Source organism: Haliotis cracherodii, unplaced genomic scaffold (assembly GCF_022045235.1).
Source record: "Haliotis cracherodii isolate W230 unplaced genomic scaffold, xgHalCrac1.p SCAF_1, whole genome shotgun sequence".
Taxonomy (NCBI): domain Eukaryota; kingdom Metazoa; phylum Mollusca; class Gastropoda; order Lepetellida; family Haliotidae; genus Haliotis; species Haliotis cracherodii.
In genome coordinates this window covers 4,473,914-4,499,658 of record NW_027266264.1, presented here as the reverse complement: position 1 = coordinate 4,499,658, position 25,745 = coordinate 4,473,914, and the positions used below count along the sequence as shown (strand labels likewise).

The 25,745-nt window shown below is 43.5% G+C and overlaps 1 protein-coding gene across 1 annotated transcript; it reads right to left on the bottom strand.

Moving 5' to 3' along the window:
• Positions 1-16,252: 16,252 nt before the first annotated feature.
• Positions 16,253-20,332, bottom strand: LOC139453874 (mucin-17-like). Its single transcript, XM_071235327.1, has one exon. The coding sequence runs from the start codon at positions 20,330-20,332 to the stop codon at positions 16,253-16,255; it is 4,080 nt and encodes a 1,359-aa protein (XP_071091428.1).
• Positions 20,333-25,745: the final 5,413 nt, after the last annotated feature.

Sequence of the window (25,745 nt, the reverse complement as noted above, 5' to 3'; positions counted from 1 at the left end):
CTTTTGGGGGGAAAGCTTTGCTGAGGCCTTGTATGTGGTAAACTTGAGCGAACAACGTCTGAGCAAGAGTAGCGTGGCGCTCTTTGAAATCTTGGTGGAAAGAACCTGCTCGATGGTATCTCAAAAGTTGTGAAATGTAGGCACCAAGGGCTGAAGCTGCAGGAATATTGCCCAACATAAAGGGAACGTTGACTGTTGAAAGTTGAAATGATCCCTCTTGTCATACAGTCTTGCGGAGCGTGTTTTGTCACTCTGAATGTTTATGCAAAGATCCATCTTCCCGAGGCAGGAGAGTTGGCTGAGTGTAAAGGTCCAGTTAACTTACTTGCCTCGGGAAATGGTATAGATCTAAATATGAAACAGATGAGATGGTCTCACTGGTCTTCTTTATTTCTAGTTCAGGTGGGTAAATCAGATTAAGACAATTTGCTAGTTGATGGTTATTGAACGATGGCAGATCATCGATATACCTGAAGCATAAATTAAACTTCTTGGCCAAATTACCATGTTTTGACATTGCCAAATCGAATAGAAATTCTGATTCATAAGCATAAAGAAACAGATGAGCCAAAAGAGGAGCCCAATTGATGTCTATGAGGATGCCTACTTCTTACCTCAATATCTTACCTCCATCTTTCACACTGATGTTATCAATGAGGAAATCCAGCATTTCATATAGTGTACAGCCAAACATGACACATTCATAAAGTGAAAAAAAACCTATTCATTCTCTTGTCCCTGATTCGTTCCTTCATTCAAAGTATGTTCTGAAATGAGATGTATATTAAATATAACATCCATGTTTGTGTTACAATGTATTCTATTTTCATCTCACACCGTAATGCAGTAAGCCTAATGTTTGCCATCTTGGCCGTGCCACGTAAAAACTTTTCAACCCCCGATCGATGAGATAAACAATGTTTTTCAAAGACATAGCCGTTATCGTCTACTTATAATAATAAAGAAAATTGAAAATCTATAAAGCTTTCGTTCACAATACCCACGTCCAGGCTCCACTTCTTCCTTAATTGGTCATTTATATAATCGTCAAAGCACTTCAATACCCATACGATTACGTCAGCGAAACGTGCGTACGGAGATAAAACCACAATGGTCTGACCCCTCTCTGAGGGTAATGCATCATCAATAATTAATCAAACAAAACACTGACCCTCACTAACCCCTCGTGTAATGGCGATCACTGATAAGTCGACATATGATTGGTAATTACAATCAAGAAGACAAAATCACATTAACTCGGCTAATCTGCACAGTGAAACCCGTGCGCGACCTATTGGGTTTGAATTCGCTTGTTCATTAGATTGTATTATATTAAGTAATAGGCTCTTATCTACAAGTTAGTTTTTTTAAAACAATCATAACATTTTGAATTGATATTGATGTGTATTTCTAAGATTATATTATTTGTGTCTAAAACTGTGTTTCTGGAACCATAGAAATAGGGCAGTGAAAACTCTTCAAGGTGATTTTAATGTATCTAAAATCATTGGAAATGCCACCGCTGGATTGGAACTCGTGTTGCCAACTCGCTCACTCGGCTGTACAGGAATATATTTATTAAGTGTTTCCTTTACTTGTAAGCAGCAGAATGCCTGAACTTGTGCACAACATACATAATTCAAAATTAACATCATTAGTTTCAATAAATCAGTAAACGCGCCGTCATGTCACTGGATTGTCTGGTTACTGTCACTGGATTGTCTGGTAGAGACTTGATCTATTTATATAATGTTCACCACTATTTTGCCTTAGACACGCAACGGAATGAGTTTCGGTGGATAATCTACACTGTACAAGTAGGGTAGGATGTGCTAACCCTTTCCGCGAACACCTTGTATCATTACTGGTTTTCAATGATCCATGTATATAATGGTCACTAATATTTTGCCTTTAACATGCAACGGAATGTGTTTCGGTGAATAATCTACACTGTACAAGTAGGGCAGGATGTGCTAACCCTTTCCCCGAACACCTTTTATCATCACTGGTTTTCAATGATCCATTTATATAATGTTCACTGTCCACTATTTTGCCTTTAACACGCAACGGAATGTGTTTCGGCGGATAATCTACAGTGATTATCTCTAGCGTGGACATTTCGAATTAAGATATAACAAAAACAGTTGCACGTCACCAACATCTTGAGCAATCAATACAAATGAAAACCCACTTGAAAATAACACCAGTCTCACCGGGGATACCCAATTACATTTAACACTTTCGTCCATTGGTTTTAGCATCATATCACATTGGCGAGGGTATCTTCTTTCATCAATTCTAATTTAAAATACCGTACAACAAAATTTAACAACTCTAGCTGGACTAAATAGCCCAGTGCCATACTTACAACCGTCCAGTCCTGCAAGCAATGCGTTATAAGCTGCATATTTACCAATTCTTAAGTAAGTTTTGATATATGTTGTGTGTATCTTTTCAGTTACATCATAATAGTTAAAAGGAATTCTGTTTCGGCGGATAATCCAGACAGGTTATTCTCTGGCGTTGACGTTTGATGTTTAATGTCATCAGATATATCTGGAGAAACCTTTATCCAAGCTTTTCATTTTAAATGAAATAAAAGCAATAAAACGTAGCGATTATTACAAGCATGTTAAATTACCTATTAGTAATTACGTAAAGACGTCATAAGCCATTTCTATTCCTCATACATCTATGCTATTTTCTAATGAAGATATATGTGTTGAAGATATTTCTGTTATTCAGCTTAATACAGATGTGATCTTCTATTCTGAAGACAGGTTCCAATCAGCACTTTAAGCACGTGTCTGTTTGTTCATTGACTTGCGCCAGGAAATATCAAATATCTCGTATGGACTACTTAAAACTTCGTAAGATATTATTATTCCTGTATAAACAGCTTTTTCTCTTCAAAGTTTCAACAAAACCTGTCCAACAATACAGATCTGAAAAATGTATTTGACATATAGAAACTTGTTATTTAATATCATTTAAGCCGTTTGTCAGTAGTTCAGTCATATCACGGCAGATCGATTTACTGCACGTGGGAGGGGAGTGGGAAGGGGGCGGGGGTGCTCAAGTATTACAGGTCGTAGACGTTGACGACTTGGTGAAACAGGAACACCAAGTGTAGTAGAGCCCTGTAGGTTTTTATGTGTCTGCATGTGAGTGCACGTGAGTTGCTTACCCTTTTTGCGAACACCTGGTGTCATCACTTATTTCCAGTGTCCTATTCGTATACATTTCAACCGCTGTTTCACCTTTTACGCTAGACAGAACCGCTTCGGCAGAAATTCGAGACTGATTGTTATGTGACATTAACGCTTTATTCTCTCTCATCATAAATTTGGTGCTATCCAATAACGTCGATAATGAATGTCTGTGAATCAGCTGCTACTTACAGTTCACTATCATTCCCCTCCCTGAAAGTTTGCCGTGAAGGAATTGACTTCCAGACGGCGGGAGGCGACTGGAACAGCCACGTCGGCTCCGTATGTCATTATGTCTTTGTGTGTTTGAATACAATTCTATAAGTAGCCTTCAGGCAGACAGTGGTGAGTAATGTTCTATTTGTACATTTACAACATCAGGGGTCACCACAAAGCATTACTGACCCGAACTTTTCTTCCATGGTCTGTCGAAGTTAACATGCTCAATGAGTTTCCCCATGTTGCTAAATCAATGGGCTGATCAATACATCCCTACATACCATATAATTATCGCCTGTTGGGCAATATATTCTCAGTTGCAGACTTGTCAGATCCGGACAGAAAACACCCTCCTCTTGAATTAACCCCTCTCACGTGGTCGCTCGGACTTGACGCAAATTACACCTCACCTGACAGCTTCACTGATTGACCACTAGATGGCGTGACGCTGGAAGCAACCAATCGATAGTATCGTTTGTGAAAACCGCCACCTAGCGGCGTCAGTTTAGTGGTTTTCAGTCTCCTGCTTGTCGCCTGAGGTGATTCTTAACTTTAATTTGAAAGCGCAACCTTGATTACCGGGTTATTTAAGCTAACGAATTGCATAGCTCAGACATTGATACTGAATACGCTTATAGTCTTTCCCGGCTACCTGCGCCCTCTGTCGAGAGAATTGAAACTAACAAACTTTCTTTAAGTTGTGGATGTATCTTCACAAGGAATCTTTAGTCTCTGTTGACTTTAGATTTCCTCAAGTTTATTTTTGTCCGTGTCGATGTATTATCAGCGACTTCTAATTTACTTTCAGATTGTTTAATTACAACATGACCAGACATCCCAACTTCACGATGACGATAACGTTTAATGTCCAAGCGGTGTTAATGTATATAGATTATATCTCGTGAATGGTCGTTTTGACTTTTCAACAGTCATGACTACCGGTGATACCGCATGGAGGATGCAAGTAACCGTTTTGTCTTGTAAAATGTCTTCATCTGATCGACCTGATTGTATTTTTCATTATCAAATAATAAGTATATACTGTGCAGGATAACGTTTACTATATGTATATATCTGACCCGATTTCTTTGTGTGTATCATTGTCAAATTAGAACAAAGTATATGCTGTGCAGAATAGCATGTATATCTGACCCGATTTCTCTATATGTATCATCATTAAATTATCACTAAGTATATGCTGTGCAGAATAACATGTAATGTATAACATGCATTAGTTTGTCTTACAGACCCTGATACAAATATATCAATTACAGCCCATGCAAGTCTATACTGTTTGGCAAGTCTAGATTACTGCAGTATCAGGCTGAAAATGAAGAGAATCACTGGGCTCCCTTTTTATTAAATTTTTATTAAGATAAGTTAACAACTGTTTTTTCTGTACTATATGTTCATTTCAAAAACTATATGTTAGTCTAAACATGCATATCCGACCCGATTTCCTCGCATGTATCACTATCAAATTATAAGTATATGCTATGCAGAATAACTTGTAATATGTAACATACTTATCCGTCCCGATTTCTTTGCATGTATCACTATCAAATTATAAGTATATGCTGGGCTGATGAAGCTGGAATCCCACAAATGGTGTTCATAAGGTGCCTATTGAAATCTGAACCGATATTTTACCATATTGATTTTTTACCAGCACAGAGCTATTTCTGCATGCATAGCGGTGAAATATTTTTGAACACTTGGTACATATTTTATCTTTAATCCTGTTTATCCCTTTATCATGACCTTAAAAATATGTGTTGCCAATGTCCTAGTGTATATTATCTCGTTTTTTAGTTCTTTTCTTGGTTTCTTCTATTTTTTATGATCCTTTAAGAAATCATTTTACTAGGTTGTTTCTTGACAGTATTTATGTCTTCGTAACATCTTCAACTTGTTTTGAGAATGATACGGCTTTTTGAACATTTTAGCTAATTTAAATCCCCATTACGTTATTTTGAAAGCATGTCAGTAAAATGACAAATTAAAAACGTGTTTCAAGGTACTCTTGCTTCTCATATAAAATCAATTTACCACAAGACTCGTTAATGATTATCAACCCCAAGATACCAATGCATTAATATTGGTTTGCGCATGGCCAGGCAGGGAGATAACTCTCAACTCAATAACTTGATATTATACACCCGATTACCTCCACACCAGATGATGGCCGAAGATTAACACTAACCATTCCTAGCGCTATATTCATCAGCACCCTCGAGTACAGAAATCCGGCGTCTATAGATTAGGTGGAGGAACATGATTTATAATATTGTTCGGGGACTTTTTCTCAGCATGTATGTTAAAGACCTAATACCGGACCATTTTGCTGGAAAAGCGGTAATACCAGTAAATGGCTGCTGCAGTCTCAGGAGAAAATGCAAGGGTGTCGGGTAAGTATAGTTAATCGCTGCCCACCTTCGGGTACAATGATCTTGCATACGTTACACGAGGGTTGGATTTTTTTAAATGTACGACTTACAGTCGTGTTCTCTCGGGATATTCTCCCAAATCTGGCCTCTGTCACAAAGAAGGGACATATTATAGGTCCTGATATTTTAACCAAATAAAACATATTAAACACAGTGATGTGTAAAACAATCGTGTCCAGATACAAGTACACGAGTACGTGAGTGTGATTAAAGAACAACACAAATCTTGACCCAAAATATCACCATCACAACCATAACAACCACCATCACCATCACCATCACCATCACCATCACCATCACCATCACCACCACCACCACCACCACAACCTCAACCACAACTACCACCACAACAACCACCCTGACAATACACTGTCTGCGAATCATAAATACCACTCATCTTCCTCTCATCTCCCCGTAATCATCCCCATACCGTCATCTCCCCGTCATCATCCCCATCCCGTCATCTCCCTGTCATCATCCCCATCCCGTCATCATTCCAATCCCCGTCATCTCCACGTTATCACCCCTATCCCCGTCATCATCCCAATGCCCGTCATCCCCATCCCGTCATCGTCACGTCATCTTCCTGTCATCTTCCCGTCATCATCCCCATCCCCGTCACCCCCACCCAGTCATCTCCCCATCCACGTCATCCCCATTCCCGTCATCTCCCAATCCACGTCATCCCCATCCCCGTCATCATCCCCATCCCCGTCATCTCCCCGTCATTTCCCCATCCCCGTCATGTCCTGTCATCTGCCCGTCATCTCCCCGTCATCATCCCCATCCCGTCATCTCCCCGTCATCTCCCCGTCATCATCCCCACCCCGTCATCTGACCGTCATCTTCCCGTCATCATCCCCACCCCGTCATCTGCCCGTCATCTCCCCGTAATCATTCCTATCCCAGTCACCTCCCCGTCATCATCCGCAACCCGTCATCTCCTCGTCATCTTCCCATCCCCTCATCTCCCCGTCATCTCCCCGTCATCATCCCCATCCCTGTCATCATCCCGTCATCTCCCTGTCATCAACCCCATCCCGTCATCTACCTGTCATCATCCCAATCCCGTCATCTCCCCGTCATCATTCCCATCCCGTCATCTCCCCGTCATCTCCCCGTCATCATCCCCATACAGTCATCATCCCCATCCCCATCATCATCCCGTCATCTCCCCGTCATCATTCCCACCCCCGTCATCATCCCGTCATCTCCCTGTCAGCATCCCCATCCCGTCATGTCCCTGTTATCTCCCTGTCATCATTCTTATCCACGTCATCATCCCCCTCCCCGTCAGCATTCCCATCCCCGTCATCTCCACGTCATCACCCTTATCCCCGTCATCATCCCCATGCCCGCCATCCCAATCCCCGTCATCACCACGTCATCTCCCTGTCAACCCCCGTCATCATCCCCATCCCCCTCCCCACCCCGTCATCATCCCCATCCCCTTCATCCCCATCCACGTCATCATCCCCACCCCGTCATCTATCCGTCATCTCCCCATCGTCGTCAGCACACACACACACACACACACACACACACACACACCCGTCATCCCACCCCCCCCCCCCTCCCCCCCTCCCCCCCGTCATCTCCCCATCCCTGTCATCCCCCGTCAGCTCCCCAACCCCGTCATCTCCCCGTCATCATCCCCATCCCCGTCTTCACCTTTCACCCCTCCACCCCACCCTCCCCACTATCATACACACCAGTAGCGAAAGCAAAGACACAAAGCAGACATGCTTCTATCTTTGGGAAGCATGGCGCCCGTCTTTCTGAGAAGGTAATTGAAACTTAATTCTTCCCCGTTAGTGGTGGAATACGTAATGTGTGAATAACGTTAAATCGCTAGATCCACTCAGCAACTATCCGAGTGTCCAGCTTCTCGTGAACTAGATATGGACTAACACCGGTCTCAGTTCCAAGCGTACGACTCTCTTGTACGTATGTGCTTTGAAGACATGACCCCCACTGACCTACTTATCAATCATATCTTCTAAAAGGTTTATTCGGAAATCTTAGTCGATGTAAATTATTACGTGTTGCAGAGTCGCAAGAAAGAAGAGTTTTCCTGATTAGTCTCCCTTCAATATTAGGCTGCCAAAACTATTGGCAGAACTTTCAATACTGACCCTAAATGTTGATCATTTGACCTTCACTTAACAAACACATTACTGCGCATGTACCCTTCCCGACATGCATCAGTCCTTGCGCTCATCTCCATTACCGTTGTCGCTGAAGCATCCTGACCTTCCATTAACAAAAATAATAACACTCTCCCTTCGGCTATCTAAATTTCATCTACATTCAACCCCATTCCATGAAATAAAATCGACAAAAAATAGGATTTGCTTAATTGTAAATCACTCGGAATTATCTGTGTTCAAACATCGTTTCAAATTGAGTGAGTCTCGCAAGCTACATTCCGCTACTGTCACTGGCTTCCTTTCAATGGCCAATCAATATGCCTCAGGCTGAGTGTTTTCTCCCACGGCCGGGCTGTCTTTGAAAACAATGTATAAAACTGCCTATTCCGGCGATGATAGGCCAAGTAAAACAGGACGGGGAAAGTCAGAGACCCAAGCCAAGCCCTCATGTTGCACGAACTAACGCCAACCCAGCACTTGGGTCTTCACCAAGCCTCCATCCTACAGAACATTGCGTTCCATCGACCAAGTTAGAAAAATAAGCAAACTCGTGTTTGACTAAAAGTAATTTAAGGCAATCAGTGAAATTATAGAGGATGGAATAAATTCAAATAGTTTATTATTTAGATTCAAGGGCAGTGGAATCAATATAATTTTACGTGGAACTCGTATAGCTACAAAGTGTCTTCCTTTATATTCTTTTCTTCCTCACATTTCCACGCGTCTCTTTTGAAAGAAAATGATTCGTTCGGAAACAACACGCGTAACTAGGTCTGAGACGTTAGAACAGTTGTCTTGAATAGATAAGTTTTATTTTACATGAAATTGATTTATTTGACACAGTTTGTAAAGTTATCCGTAGAAGACTCTACATGTCTTGTCTCATTATTTGTTTGGTCGTCGTCAGCATGTTCCAGCTACAAATGAGAAAGTTTTGGCTGATTAAGAAACCAGTGGGTGATATTATGAGCATTGCCACTCGCCTTGGATGACACGCAGAAAATCAGGAAACAGAGCATGATCACACGAGCCAAGTAAGCCTCCTCTAAAGACAAACAGAGTGCTGGGACAAGGGTCCCTAAAAGGGGTAATTGATCTGGTAAATAAAAACGACAAAACCCTTTCCATATAACTATTTCATAAGCACGTGTTTATAAATCATGATCAAATAGTGATGATGCCAGGTGTTCGATATACCTGAAGCTTAAGTTAACTTCTTGGCCAATTACCTTGTTTTGACCATGCCAATCCGAGCAGAAATTCGGATTCATATGCATAAAGAAACAGATCAGCAAGAAGGGGAGCACAGGTGGTGCCAATAGGGATACCTACTTCTTGCCTAAATGTCTCACGCCAAAATATTACATAGATGTTATCAATGAGGAATCCAGCATTTCACATACTGTTTTCTCAGCAAAGTTCAAATGGCATTTGCTCTCATTTTTGACAAAATATCTTGAACCTCTGAAGATAGATATGTAACTATATCAATGGTCACCTTGTTTTGAAGCAAACGTTCCATGGATCAAGGAATGAAGTGTCTCCTTAAGTTTGTCATGTGGGATTGTGGTGTACAAAGTTGAAAAACCAAATGTTTTGACAGAAGTAAACCTGGTTGTTTTCGGAGATTGTGAAAAGTCAAGCAAACCCTTTGAGTTTTTGAGAACCCACATGGTATTAATTCCACTTGTCTCAAAGTCCTTCCTTGATTGTATTAAGGATTATGGTTAATCTTTGAGACATGTACATGCATTAGGTGGTACATTTGCTGGACACAGCAATATATCTCTCTTTGTGCGGATTTTGTATGGAGCTTTGAAATCCAATACAAAGGGGGAATGTACAATCATGTCTTCAGGTATTAGAATCAAGCAAAATGTTGATGGTAATGATGCATGATGTTTGATAGACTTTTTCCTCAGTTAACATACTGGCTTTATATGTGGCATTATTTAATATGTCACTTACACCAAGTTTCTTTAACAAATATTTAATGTAGTGATGCTTACATATAATGGTTATGTTATTAGAGGGCATGTCATTCCACCAACAACTTCACACACTGACTTAACCCACTCTAAAATACATTCAACAGGTTTCCCCTTCTTCTCTTCGACAGCATCCATAAGGATTTTAAACTTGGTAGGAGGCTGCTCGCGATATGTTGGTCCTCATTTGAATAACTGACGAAGGTTGTTATTGTCAACCTCACCCAAATATATATGACCTACAGGTCGGTAGTTTTATGCTGAGTCTTGGCAGCCACAAGTAGTGGAATTTGTCATGGGTAGAAATGTGTCGTCTTCACACATTATTGTTGTGTGGAATGTAACGACAGCAAATTGTGTTTTATTAACGAATACTTCACTGACAGTACTTGCAGTGTTACATATCAGTGTGTACAGGACTCAGCACAAGGAAATGTCATGCATTATTGAATAAAAGCCACAAAACCCTTTCCATTATCATAATAGATCTCTGCTAAAAGAAGAGTCCGTTAAACGATTCCGACAATACCATGTGTTCATTTATCACAGAATGTGTTCGAGAAAGTATGAGCGTATCCTGACCCACCGGTGGTACCCGTCACAAATAGAGTGCAAAGGCAAGTCAATTGTTAACCTGAAACAAATACGGGAACACACGCTACACGTCCAAATAGGGAATTGCATCGGTCATTATTTTTGTCAGTGCTGCTTCCAATTTGAAATTGTACTCCTCACATCTACCATAAAACACTTGATAGTGCCACTGAGGCCCCGAATACTGAAACATAAAACCGAATACTGATAAAAAAAACAATGTCTGAGGGAGAGTCGTATGATGCTCTTTGAAATCTTGGTATAAAGAGCATGCTGGATTGTATCTCAAAAGTTGTTAACTGCAGACACCAAAAGCCGGAGCCGGCGGAACACCGTCTGACACAAAGGCAAAGCTGACCACCGGAAAACCGAAGCCACCCCTCCAGCCACACAGACCCGCGGAGAGATAAGAAATCCACCTGACTCTATCATAAGCATTTGTGTATGCATCACTATCGATAAGTGATGACACCAGGTGTTCGCGAAATGGTATCCTGACCTACCGGTGGCACCCGTCACAAACACACTTAACGTGTCGTACATCTTTTTAGTAAATTCCTCTTAAGGTCTCCATAACATTACTGGGATAACTTAACAAGGCCTTTGGTGGCAAAATCCTGTCTGCAAAGCTTAACTGTAAGCACAATCTGCATTTTCGTGAATGATATGTACACGTTCGTAAGTACCTAGATGTAGCTGATTGTATATTGTTCGACGGAAAAGGAATTTCACGTGGGAAAATCGAACTCATCCTTCTTGTCATATAGCTTGGTACAGAAGTTGCCATCATTTTGAGAATCTATGCATAGATTCAGGTAGGATACTGAAAACGGTTTCTCAACTGTTTCTTTGATTTCTAACTCTGCTTGATAGGTGAAGATACTCAGTTATCATGACATTGTTGAAAGAGATTAGGTCGTCTATATATAATATATATATAATCATATTCATATCTGTGTCCGTTCTTTGATCTAATTAAAAAAGTAGTAAAAATCCTACAATTTATTCGCCTGTAAGGAGACACACTTCAGCTTAGAGAGGGGCACAGTTAGTACCCACGGGGACACCTACTACGTTTTTAGATGTTTATCCCTAAATGTGACAACGATATTGTCAATCAGGAAATCCAGCAAATTACGCATTTGGGTATCTAAATATTACTTTCGGTTGTAATAAATTGGCCTAATTCATTACCAATTTTCCAAACTGCTGCCTTGGAAAAAAAGCCCTGATGATTAGAGAAAGTTATTACTCTTTTAATTTATCATGAGGGATAGTTGGGTAATGGGTGGGACAATTAAACGTTTTAAAATTGGTCTGACATTCTATGACTTCATGTAAATCTTTTGAATTTTTCAAGATCAACATGTGATTAACACCACTAGTCTCATATATTCTTCTTATTCCTTGTTTGATTGTTGTCAGAATAACTGTTATACATATCTCTGTATATTTGATTCTTGTGAAGCTAAGGGTTCCACGATACAGCTGGATTGGATTCATGGTTGTCACATTATTCTTTCTCAGACAAAGGACTGGCTTTGTGTGTTGGATTAGAAGGTATCTCACCGATGCCAAGTTCCTCTACAAACAGTTCACATAATAGTCCTTTGTCAAAACTGGCGTGGAGGTATATGATCTTCCGTTGCAACCAGACCTGCATGTATCCTCTTTCTTGTTAAATCGCTTATATGAACTCACTGTAAACTTATATCCTTTCCTCATCTTAATGTCAGCATATATCGGATGTCAGTAGACTGTGATCCTAATGAGACATCCGTACGTAAAAGATTTTAGTGTGAGACCAACAAACAACCAACAAGTAGTAGACAATCAATAATTGTATTACACAGTTCACTATGTTTACAAATCAATATAATTACTGCACAGCAATTACAATGGCAGTGAACAATATAGTGGTAGTGCAATATTCATTAGCGAAATATAATTATATAATGTAATGGCAGTGGTCAATATCAAATACAAAAATACAGCGGTGATAGCAAAAGATGACAGGCGACAGTGGTCAAGCTTTCGAGATGGGCTAGTCAGGGAATCAGGGATGATGATTGATCCTCACATGAAAGCTGATTCCGATGTGATCAAATGCGTCTGTAACATACTACCACCCTCCGCGGTATACCGGACCGGATGTTTACACACCATGCCAGTTTCGGAGATATCGAAGATGACTAATTGTCATGTTTTGTTTTGCTGTGATGTTGTCCCAGACAATGCCCTCAAAACATTATTATGCTTATAACTGTTGAAAAATAGAGAAATCGTCTGGCGATTGTAAGATGTAACAAGATGTAAATTGTCGGTCCGTGGATGTAAACGATTTCGTCCATAAACGATGATAATAAATGTGAAAGGTTAATTATAAATGTCATCCACTCATCATTTATTTGAGACAACATTTAATAAATTAATTATTATAACTGCTACTGCTAATGCAAGTTCAAAATATTGTAATGTCTGCTTCGTCTCTCTGTCTGTATGTCTGTCTGTCTGACTGAGTGACTGGCATAAGTGACTGCTGTCGTAGACAACAATATGATATAAGTGTGCGAAGATTGAACACACACACACACACGCACACACGCACACAAATTATTGATATTCCCGCAATCACTCGAAACCTGACTTACTGTGTCGGTGTTGTAGTGGTTTGGTGTGGGCCAGCCAAACAAGGGCCTGAAGGCATGAGCAACCATCTAGGCTACCGTGTTTTGTTGATACGCAAACAGTCACAGACAAAACCATCCGTTCCCCAGTCAAGTCGACCTTACCGGCAAGCATGAATTACTCGGGAGCATTCGGAATCCGGGATGTCCACAGTGATTGTTCCATTATGAAACGTTCACATTGGATTAAAAAAATGCACTTTTCAAAACCATACCTGAATTAATTTTGATAGATGATACACTGCCAGGCGACGAACATTAACACATTGTTTCCACATGTACCTTCGTATCTTGTCAGCTCCAACTACTTGATATTTATATCTCTTCAGTCCCATGTAGCCGAGGAATAAATAATTAATATTATAGTGAAATCATTGGTAATTGCGGGACTACAGTTTTCAGTAGTAGGCCATCTGTGTTCCAAATATGGTGCCACAAAATCCATCAATCTTTCAAAATATAGCAGCATTCTAGATGAGCTGCGATAATAGTGGCTCATAATGTTGGCTGGTCTCGAACAATGTGTCGATTCTTGACGCTAGCACTTGTCAGGTGTTCATTGACTCGGTGCCTCTTCCAATGACAGCATAAACCAGAATAAGCCAATAGAGCAGGATTTGTTATTCCTTTGAAATCAGATCAATCTGGTCTTCATATCTCCCGTTATTTAAAAGCCTAGAATATACTCTCACTAACTTACGTATTTTTTGTGTCATAATAATTATCCACTTACGTAAACCCAGATTTTGATAAATAAAGCGACACAATCCTTTCCATATCCAAAAGCAACCACTGCATAATGCTGAGTCCATTGTACGATTCCGACTATATCAGGAGCATGTGTTTATGGATCACTATTAAATAGTAATGATACCAGGCGATCGCGAAAAGCTGAGCGCATCCTGCCGCACCGGTGGCACCCGTCACAAACACATACAAAGGCAAGTCAATTGTTTATCTGAGGAATGTTCAGCAAGACCTATGATTCCACTGTCAATTGTGTTTATGTGAAATAGAATGAATAAGACTAATGAATATAGATTTCCGTATATTTTATGTATGTTCATGTACATTGTATCCGAAATTATTGTGTACATGTGTTGAGGTTTTCATTGGAACGAACCCCAGTTAAAACACAGCTTTCAAGGATCAAAGATCCACACCGATGTTTCATGGTAGCGAAAATTTAAACCAAGAATGGAATTTCGATGGTGATGTATTTGTTATGGGTATCGTAGTTGTTCTTTTGCAGAGTCCGGCGACTGTTTTCCATGTAACGTTGACCCCCTTTCATTAAACAATCACTGTATCGCGTATAACACAGCCCGTTTGAGAAAGAATCGTTAAAAACAAGGCGTACTCAAAAGTTTGAGCGGTGAGACCAATCAAGACATCGGGTGTCCATGCATAAGCGGTCGGACATATAACTTATTTGTGAGAAAGGATACATGAACTAAGGGCTGATTTTTGTCATATTTTCTTTCATGGGCTGTGTTATTTTCTTTCGAAACCAATGCATCTCCAATTGGTTTCATTTGCGACACACGCCATCTTCTCAATCTGGTCTTTCCCAGCAGGCATAGCGAGACCGGAAGTCAGCTGTACTTCCTCCCCGTGTGTCAGAATGACGAAGACTAACTCCCTGTTCCACGTCGTGTCTGGAATAGTGGATGCGTCGGCTCTGTAGAAGGAAAGCAGGCTCTTGAAACAAGAAGTAAACTGACAGAAATTGGCGCTAACTAACGCTGAGATGAATTGCAGTTCTCACCAGCTTCCTTTGAAGTTTCACTTTGGTCACAAAAACACAATGGCGGCTTTTTCATCAGGGGATAATTGGCGTCCGTTGAAATGGTGGCAGTTGGAGAAAGAGGCACACTTCAGCTATTTGATAACATTCGTAAGAATGGCATATTATTGGCATATCAGTCAGCGATAGGGACTTAATTTTGACACGATCTCTTTGTGTAGAATTAGAGTAGAGTTATGAAGGAAAGTCCGAGGCCTTTCAAATTTATTTGTCACAGGCTGATATCAAGGCAATTTATATCACAGAAACTAGTTCACCTCATTGTAAAGCCAGTTCTGGCGATTGGTTTTGTTATAGGAGCGTATGTTACAGTCGGATTTGTGTCAGAAACTATGTTGGAGCGGCGGGAAGACAAATATCAAAATGGCCTCTATGTAGGTCAAATATGCCAGACTTTATTGTATTCTTATCGTTTGGCTGTGGAGGTTGAGTGCTGATCGTTAATTAGGTGACTTGCTTTGATTTTATCAAATTTCATTTATCAATTTTTCTATTCGTTTCATCATTCTGATTAATCGTTGAATTTAATTGCATGGGTTTCCGATACTGGTGAATTAATTCCTATTTGTTGCTGGTAATTGATAGGGCTCTGATGGTAGTTATCAACGTATTTTATCAAGAACAAATGTATACCTGCAAGACTTCTGGTTGCTGTGACTCCCCTACGGGTATGGCTGCTGCCAAACATACTAAGTAATTACAATGTTAGTCAATTTATCTGAAAATAGAAGAGTAAGCTACACCAATCTTTGTTGCGTAATATCAGCTTGAGACAACCGAGTGTACAAGTCTCCGAGGGCTGGGTGAAATAGGTACAAGGCATCAAGGGCAGGGTGAAGGGGGTACGAGGTATCAAGGGCAGGGTGAAGGGGGTACGAGGTAACAAGGGCAGGGTGAAGGGGTACAAGGCATCAAGGGCAGGGTGAAGGGGGTACGAGGTATCAAGGGCAGGGTGAAGGGGGTACGAGGTAACAAGGGCAGGGTGAAGGGGGTGCGAGGTAACAAGGGCAGGGTGAAGGGGGTACGAGGCGTCAAGGGCAGGGTGAAGGGGGTACAAGGCATCAAGGGCAGGGTGAAGGGGGTACGAGGTAACAAGGGCAGGGTGAAGAGGATGCCAGGTAACAAGGGCAGGGTGAAGGGGGTACGAGGTATCAAGGGCAGGGTGAAGGGGGTACAAGGCAACAAGGGCAGGGTGAAGGGGTACGAGGCATCAAGGGCAGGGTGAAGGGGGTACGAGGTATCAAGGGCAGGGTGAAGGGGGTACGAGGTATCAAGGGCAAGCTGAAATGGGTACAAGGCATCAAGGGCAGGGTGAAGGGGGTACGAGGTAACAAGGGCAGGGTGAAGGGGGTACGAGGTATCAAGGGCAGGGTTAAGGGGGTACGAGGTATCAAGGGCAGGGTGAAGGGGGTACGAGGTATCAAGGGCAGGGTGAAGGGGGTGCGAGGTAACACGGGCAGGGTGAAGGGGGTACGAGGTATCAAGGGCAGGGTGAAGGGGGTACAAGGCATCAAGGGCAGGGTGAAGGGGGTACGAGGTATCAAGGGCAGGGTGAAGGCGGTACGAGGTAACAAGGGCAGGGTGAAGGGGGTACGAGGCATCAAGGGCAGGGTGAAGGGGGTACGAGGTATCAAGGGCAGGGTGAAGGGGGTACGAGGCATCAAGGGCAGGGTGAAGGGGGTACGAGGTATCAAGGGCAGGGTTAAGGGGGTACGAGGTATCAAGGGCAGGGTGAAGGGGGTACGAGGTATCAAGGGCAGGGTGAAGGGGGTGCGAGGTAACACGGGCAGGGTGAAGGGGGTACGAGGTATCAAGGGCAGGGTGAAGGGGGTACAAGGCATCAAGGGCAGGGTGAAGGGGGTACGAGGTAACAAGGGCAGGGTGAAGAGGATGCCAGGTAACAAGGGCAGGGTGAAGGGGGTACGAGGTATCAAGGGCAGGGTGAAGGGGGTACAAGGCAACAAGGGCAGGGTGAAGGGGTACGAGGTATCAAGGGCAAGCTGAAATGGGTACAAGGCATCAAGGGCAGTGTGAAGGGGGTACGAGGTAACAGGGGCAGGGTGAAGGGGGTACGAGGCATCAAGGGCAGGGTGAGGGGGATACGAGGTAACAAGGGCAGGGTGAAGGGGGTACGAGGCATCAAGGGCAGGGTGAAGGGGATACGAGGTAACAAGGGCAGGGTGAAGGTGGTACGAGGTATCAAGGGCAGGGTGAAGGGAGTACGAGGTATCAAGGGCAGGGTGAAGGCGGTACGAGGTAACAAGGGCAGGGTGAAGGGGGTACGAGGCATCAAGGGCAGGGTGAAGGGGGTACGAGGTATCAAGGGCAGGGTGAAGGGGGTACGAGGCATCAAGGGCAGGGTGAAGGGGGTACGAGGTATCAAGGGCAGGGTTAAGGGGGTACGAGGTATCAAGGGCAGGGTGAAGGCGGTACGAGGTAACAAGGGCAGGGTGAAGGGGGTACGAGGCATCAAGGGCAGGGTGAAGGCGGTACGAGGTAACAAGGGCAGGGTGAAGGGGGTACGAGGCATCAAGGGCAGGGTGAAGGGGGTACGAGGCATCAAGGGCAGGGTGAAAGGGGTACGAGGCATCAAGGGCAGGGTGAAGGGGGTACGAGGCATCAAGGGCAGGGTGAAGGGGGTACGAGGCATCAAGGGCAGGGTGAACGGGGTACGAGGTATCAAGGGCAGGGTGAAGGGGGTACGAGGTATCAAGGGCAGGGTGAAGGGGGTGCGAGGTAACACGGGCAGGGTGAAGGGGGTACGAGGCATCAAGGGCAGGGTGAAGGGGGTACGAGGTATCAAGGGCAGGGTGAAGGGGGTACGAGGCATCAAGGGCAGGGTGAAGGGAGTACGAGGTATCAAGGGCAGGGTGAAGGGGGTACGAGGTATCAAGGGCAGGGTGAAGGGGGTACGAGGTATCAAGGGCAGGGTGAAGGGGGTACGAGGTATCAAGGGCAGGTTGAAGGGGGTACGAGGCATCAAGGGCAGGGTGAAGGGGGTACGAGGCATCAAGGGCAGGGTGAAGGGGGTACGAGGCATCAAGGGCAGGGTGAAGGGGGTACGAGGCATCAAGGGCAGGGTAAAGGGGGTACGAGGTATCAAGGGCAGGGTGAAGGGGGTACGAGGTATCAAGGGCAGGGTGAAGGGGGTACGAGGTATCAAGGGCAGGGTGAACGGGGTACGAGGCATCAAGGGCAGGGTGAACGGGGTACGAGGCATCAAGGGCAGGGTGAAGGGGGTACGAGGTATCAAGGGCAGGGTGAAGGGGGTACGAGGCATCAAGTGCAGTGTGAAGGGGGTACGAGGTATCAAGGGCAGGGTGAACGGGGTACGAGGCATCAAGGGCAGGGTGAAGGGGGTACGAGGCGTCAAGGGCAGGGTGAAGGTGGTACGAGGTATCAAGGGCAGGGTGAAGGGGGTACGAGGCATCAAGGGCAGGGTGAAGGGGGTACGAGGTATCAAGGGCAGGGTGAAGGGGGTACGAGGTATCAAGGACAGGGTGAAGGGGGTACGAGGTATCAAGGGCAGGGTGAAGGGGGTACGAGGTATCAAGGGCAGGGTGAAGGGGGTATAAGGTATCAAGGGCAGAGTGTAGGGGGTACGAGGTATCAAGGGCAGGTTGAAGGGGGTACGAGGTCTCAAGGGCAGGGTGAAGGGGGTACGAGGCATCAAGGGCAGGGTGAAGGGGGTACGAGGCATCAAGGGCAGGGTGAAGGGGGTACGAGGTATCAAGGGCAGGGTGAAGGGGGTACGAGGCATCAAGGGCAGTGTGAAGGGGGTACGAGGTATCAAGGGCAGGGTGAACGGGGTACGAGGCATCAAGGGCAGGGTGAAGGGGGTACGAGGCGTCAAGGGCAGGGTGAAGGTGGTACGAGGTATCAAGGGCAGGGTGAAGGGGGTACGAGGCATCAAGGGCAGGGTGAAGGGGGTACGAGGTATCAAGGGCAGGGTGAAGGGGGTACGAGGTATCAAGGACAGGGTGAAGGGGGTACGAGGTATCAAGGGCAGGGTGAAGGGGGTATAAGGTATCAAGGGCAGAGTGTAGGGGGTACGAGGTATCAAGGGCAGGTTGAAGGGGGTACGAGGTCTCAAGGGCAGGGTGAAGGGGGTACGAGGCATCAAGGGCAGGGTGAAGGGGGTACGAGGCATCAAGGGCAGGTTGAAGGGGGTACGAGGTCTCAAGGGCAGGGTGAAGGGGGTACGAGGCATCAAGGGCAGAGTGTAGGGGGTACGAGGCATCAAGTGCAGTGTGAAGGGGGTACGAGGTATCAAGGGCAGGGTGAACGGGGTACGAGGCATCAAGGGCAGGGTGAAGGGGGTACGAGGCGTCAAGGGCAGGGTGAAGGTGGTACGAGGTATCAAGGGCAGGGTGAAGGGGGTACGAGGCATCAAGGGCAGGGTGAAGGGGGTACGAGGTATCAAGGGCAGGGTGAAGGGGGTACGAGGTATCAAGGACAGGGTGAAGGGGGTACGAGGTATCAAGGGCAGGGTGAAGGGGGTACGAGGTATCAAGGGCAGGGTGAAGGGGGTATAAGGTATCAAGGGCAGAGTGTAGGGGGTACGAGGTATCAAGGGCAGGGTGAAGGGGGTACGAGGCATCAAGGGCAGGGTGAAGGGGGTACGAGGTATCAAGGGCAGGGTGAAGGGGGTACGAGGTATCAAGGGCAGGGTGAAGGGGGTACGAGGTATCAAGGGCAGGGTGAAGGGGGTATAAGGTATCAAGGGCAGAGTGTAGGGGGTACGAGGTATCAAGGGCAGGGTGAACGGGGTACGAGGCATCAAGGGCAGGGTGAAGGGGGTACGAGGTATCAAGGGCAGGGTGAAGGTGGTACGAGGTATCAAGGGCAGGGTGAAGGGGGTATAAGGTATCAAGGGCAGAGTGTAGGGGGTACGAGGTATCAAGGGCAGGGTGAACGGGGTACGAGGCATCAAGGGCAGGGTGAAGGGGGTACGAGGTATCAAGGGCAGGGTGAAGGTGGTACGAGGTATCAAGGGCAGGGTGAAGGGGGTACGAGGCATCAAGGGCAGGGTGAAGGGGGTACGAGGTATCAAGGACAGGGTGAAGGGGGTACGAGGTATCAAGGGCAGGGTGAAGGGGGTACGAGGTATCAAGGGCAGGGTGAAGGGGGGTACGAGGCATCAAGGGCAGGGTGAAGGGGGTACGAGGTATCAAGGGCAGGGTGAAGGGGTTATAAGGTATCAAGGGCAGAGTGTAGGGGGTACGAAGCATCAGTGACTTGCTGAAATGGGTACAGTGTACCAAGGACTGAGAGTATTGAAAGTAAGGTAAAGTTTCCCTAAGGAGATTAGGAGTCGGTTTCTCTAATTTGTGGTATGACCCAATTTTATAATGGTACAATCTGACCCCATCCTTGGGATCGATGTTTAAATTAGAAGCTGGTTCTTTATATTCCTAGGTATTGTAAGCGTGTTAGATTAAATCTATCATTTCACAGAATATATATCAAGTATATGTATATAATTTATTTCCGTTATCTTGATTAATACAATCTTATTAGGTTACCTTATCTCCGCCATGGATCCAAGTATCTAACTGGACGTTTAACCATGTAACAGTGAATCCTGAGTGCCGGTTCTTCAACCCGATGCTACTGTTTGGTTTCGACTCCTTTGACTTCATTGACATAAGTACGAACATAATTCTTTTCTAATATTCTATACAAACATATTTTATCATTGTATATGTACTTCATTTTATTCATTGCAAAAGGATGTATTAGAGTAATGTTTGTTTCTTTGTGTAACGTAACTTTTGGAGTAGTACATGTAAGGCTAAATCCAGATGGTTCAGGTTGAACACAGCATTACATGCCTCCCTTTCCCACAACAGTGTTGTCCTTGTGTGGCAACTCAATAGATTGATCACAGTCTCATTACGCTCTCCATGGTGCATTTTGAAAAGTGAATCCCATTTTCTTAACAGAAAACCTTTCGGCATAGTTAGACAATCGGCTACTTGCACGCCCGGCACACACATTTTACATTCAGGAATGTGCTGAACAATTACATATTGAGTTTTATTTGTTATGCCGCTATCTTAAATTACATAAAGTACACCTATTTAGTTCCAGTACTGAATATTTATCAAAATCTGGAACATAACAAAATACTCGTTGCCATTGTTACTTTCTTTTTAAGTTGAAGAATGTCGATAACAGTACAATCTCTTCAACAGCTGCTTTTTAAAACATTTTTATTGCTCTTGTTTTCATAAATCAACTCTATACAAACAAGAAAACAATAACACCCGGAAGGAATAGACAGGTATACGCAAGGTAATAGGTGACTGATTGCTTCTGTGGGCAATGTCTGTGTGGCCATTTGTTATAATGTGCCTTGATAAATAGACACTTCGGAACATTCTCAGAATGGCTAAAGGATATATATCTACTCTTTTTTATTTCAAATCCTATCAATTATAGCTCATTAAACGCGAACACTTTATGGAACCGTCTGGCTTAACGAGGTTAAACTGTAATTATCCATCATGTTCGGTAGGATGATTATGATCTATACATGCAGTGCAATTTGTGCTAACAGTATAGAAGGCTACCAGCAGCTGCAGTTCATCCTACAGATTGGGGTTGTGGTAAAAAATGTGTCCTCCGCCAAAGGCTGCCATACAAATCGTTTGCACAATAGCTTTTCTCCCCGCCATCATATGCTCTCCGAACAAAAATATGCTATGAATTAAAGACTTGGGGGTTTTAGTCTCCGAAATACACTTTCAATGATAATGAAAAACGTCTTTGATGTTTAGACAGGCAATAGTGTACGTTAGTAGGTTATTTCGGTTCACCTTCTGGACAAGTAACGAGTCAACAGTCATCGGCAGACTTGCTCAAGTCCCAGTGTTCCACACTAATGGCGTGCTTGCTATGCGCCTAGAAGGCATTATTGGCTCTTTCGTATCTGGTTTCTCCTTAATCAGTGAATTTAAATCAATTTCTCTCTGGGTTTTTCTAGGCTAAGATTAAATAACTTCATTAATCCAAGATAATCGACTTTTGACTGCCGTGGGCGTAGTTTACCGCTTGGTTTTAGTCGCGACATCATCAAGAAGGCTTGGGTGACAATTTTTGTTTTGGCTGTTCGAAAACAGAATAGGCTGACAAATTAGCCGTTTCCACTGTCCTGCCTTGGTTTTCAGATGTTGAATGATTGATGTAGATGTTATCGTGTTACTGAGAGAAAGCCGTTTACGGTTTAACTTCATTAACCCAAATGTCTGGAGAGTTTTAATTCATATTGCAAAGCTTCATCACATCACATTTTACATATCGTAAATAACTTGGATGTTATATATGACGAATGTAAGGCCATAATAGCATAGTACATGCAAAGGATGAGTGGCTCTTTGTTTTGATCTTTGTGTTGATATCAGTCCGACTTTATAAATATAAACATTGATACTTGCCCTTCATAACAACAGCTTTGCTTTTGTCTATTTCCTTCCACTAATGTATCAACCTTAGCCAGAAAATAAAAAGAGAAGTGAAATCCGCCTCATCTGTTTCATATTTACATCAATGCATAAAGATTCAGAGACAATAACTATCCTTCAAACTGAGTGACAAGACAGATGCCCCATGCCTTTATGTCGAGCTTTTTTCAAGCAGCTACAGACTTTGATGTCTACATTTCAATCTTTTGAGGTATAATCGAGCATGCTCTTTCTTCGAAGATTTCAAAGAGCGGCAACGGCTCTTGCTCAGAAGCTGCTTGATGAAGGTTACAACATTCAAGACATCAGTAAAGATTTCAAAAGGTTTTATGGTAGACATGTGGAGTATATTTCTAAACATGACACGTCAGTGACAAAAATGATGTCCGATGCAATTGCCTATTTGGACTTGTACGAAATGTTGCCGTATTTGTTCAGATGAACAACTAACTTGTCTTTGCTTGTGTTTGGGATGGGTGCCACCGTTGGGGCAGTGTACGTACACCTTGTCGTGAATACCTGGTGTCACCACCATTTGATAGCGATTCATAAACGCATGCCCATGATATAGTCAAAATCATACAATAGCTAAATAGTGTTCCTATGCTGACGGAAATGGATTGTCTCTATCATTGTTAAGAGATTTGAGTTTACACTGCAACATCTGACTCAACAATGACTTTATTCACTGATAGTAACTTTACACATGCATCCGCAAGTACGATTTGGTCAGCGATTTCTGGATGAAAAATCAATTCAGTACGTGTGGTGCGTAGATGGACCTGGAACGACAGAGATCCGGATTAGTTAGAGCCCAGTTGAGGCTGATTCCACTGTATTACCGCAACCCTAAAACGTGACCTTGACACACACTGCTATGGGTCCCATTCCCGGCATGCTTCAAGCCGGAAGGCAGCGGATGGTGCCATGAAAAACAACATCATGAATCTGGTATCTGTACAACCTTTAATGGTAACAGAATTCGGTTAAGAAAGTTGTTCTCAATGGAACACAGTATGTAAATCCCCAAACCTTAGATATCAAAGATTCATGATGTCGTTGTCATGACCTTCATTCTAATGTTTGACCTTTAAATCTCGTGAGACAATGAAGTAGAACACATGAGCTTCCATTTTACTTCAAACACACAAACAGGCGAAATGTCATTGTTGACTGAATGCGACTATCACATGACTGGACGACATTTCAGATGCTTGAAACACTTGAGGTAATTCTCTGTTTGAGATATTTCTCTATTTGAAATACTTCTCTGTTTGAGATATTGTTGGGTGCATATCCTTTTTGCGATTTGTTTGTCCGATACAATTCCCTATTTTGACTTGTACCAAAAGTTCTCGTGTTTGCTTAGGTGCATAATTGACATGTATTTGTATGTGTTTGTGACGGGTGCTTACCTTTTCGCGGACACCTCGTATCATTATTATTGAGTGAGTGAGTGAGTGAATATGGTTTTACGCCGCTTTTAGCAATATTCCAGCAATATCACGGCGGGGGACACCAGAAATGGTCTTCACACATTATACCCATGTCGGGAATCGAACCCGGGTCTTCCGCGTGACGACCGAACGCTTTAACCACTAGGCTACCCGACCGCCCCCATTATTATTTGATAGTGATTCATAAACATATGTTCTTGTTACAGTCAGAATCGTAAATTCGACTCTGCTTTCAGCAGATACTTCTGACGAATTATATGGAAAGAGTTTTTAGTCGCTCAGTTTGTGCAAATATGATTATATGTTGTGGTGCATAAATTTATTTCAATGTATTAAGTTCATGTTTCTCGTTCAGGTAGTCAACATTCTGCAAGAAGCACGATGTCTGGCCAGCTTACAAGCATCCTGATCCAAGAAGGCACGTGATATTGTGACATCAGTATAAAAAACGACTCGTGACTTGATATGTTTGTGTATTGCGAGTGTATCCTACTCTGTTTCAGATAAACATTCTGGACAGTACGCAGATGCACCCATACCATTCACTTGAACAGTTGCCACCAATTATATTATTTCAAGATCGCCCGTTTCCACCAAAGCTGCATCTTTTTGTGAAGTCTTTTCTTCATTTTTGTCAATGGGACAGACAAGCAGAACTAATCATCGCACTTGATATCCAGGTTCAATTACAAAGATTGTGATGGTAGAAGGAAAGATACGAAACATGTACGAAGCTTTTCTTAAAGATGGAGGTTATAATTAATCGCATTCAAACCATTAAAAATGTTTTGCTTGCTTTAGTGTAATTTTCACTAATTATGATACACTGCTTTGATGGAGTTGGTTGCTCACAAGTCTTCAAACATCCCCTCCAAGGTCCACACACTTCTGTCAACGATGCTGGAAAGCCTGGATCCCACTGGTGAGGAGAGCCAAATCTGGCTAATACGGAATATGTTCATTGGGTTCGAGTTTAACGCCAATGTCATTGCAGCCATGGCAACAATAGAGGCGTGCCCAGGTCCATTGTCCTGATGAAACAACACATCTTCATTGACTTCTCCACTACTTTCAGCCTTGAAATCCTCACGCACTTGCCTATTCAGCAGGTGGTCTACAAGTAAAATAGTAGTCGTTAATGGTCTGGCCTTTAGGGACATACTCCACCTGTAGGATTCCTTTGGAATCACAGGAAACCAAAGCCACCACCTTGCCGTCACGTTTCCTTATTCGGAAGAAGAGACGTTAGATGTTTCCACGTTTTTTGCTGTTGTTTAGTCTCAGAGGGATAGCGATGAACCAAAGATTCACTCATTGTTACAAATCGCTCAACAGAAACAGCTGAGTTTGCTTCAAAACAATCTAGATGATGAACCTGAAGCGTTTCTGATCAAAAGCCTTGGAACTCAGCTTGCTGAAACCTTTGTCATACTCGGTCATTCATTGAGAATGTTCTCAACTCTCTCATTAGAGAGAGGCCCTTTTGGTTATGTGACGTGCTGTAAGTCATCGATCATCCAGAATCAGATGTATTTTATCATTCATATGTATTGAAGGTCATCTTCGGGACATTCTCACCCTCTTGAACTCTGTTGACCACCTCTTTACACTGGCACTGGAAGGAGCATCGTCCCCTAAAGTGGACACTATGTCCGCATGGATGGCTGTTGGAGATAGCCTTTTCGGGTGGAATTCTCTCCATTTTCATCAACAGAGTAAGT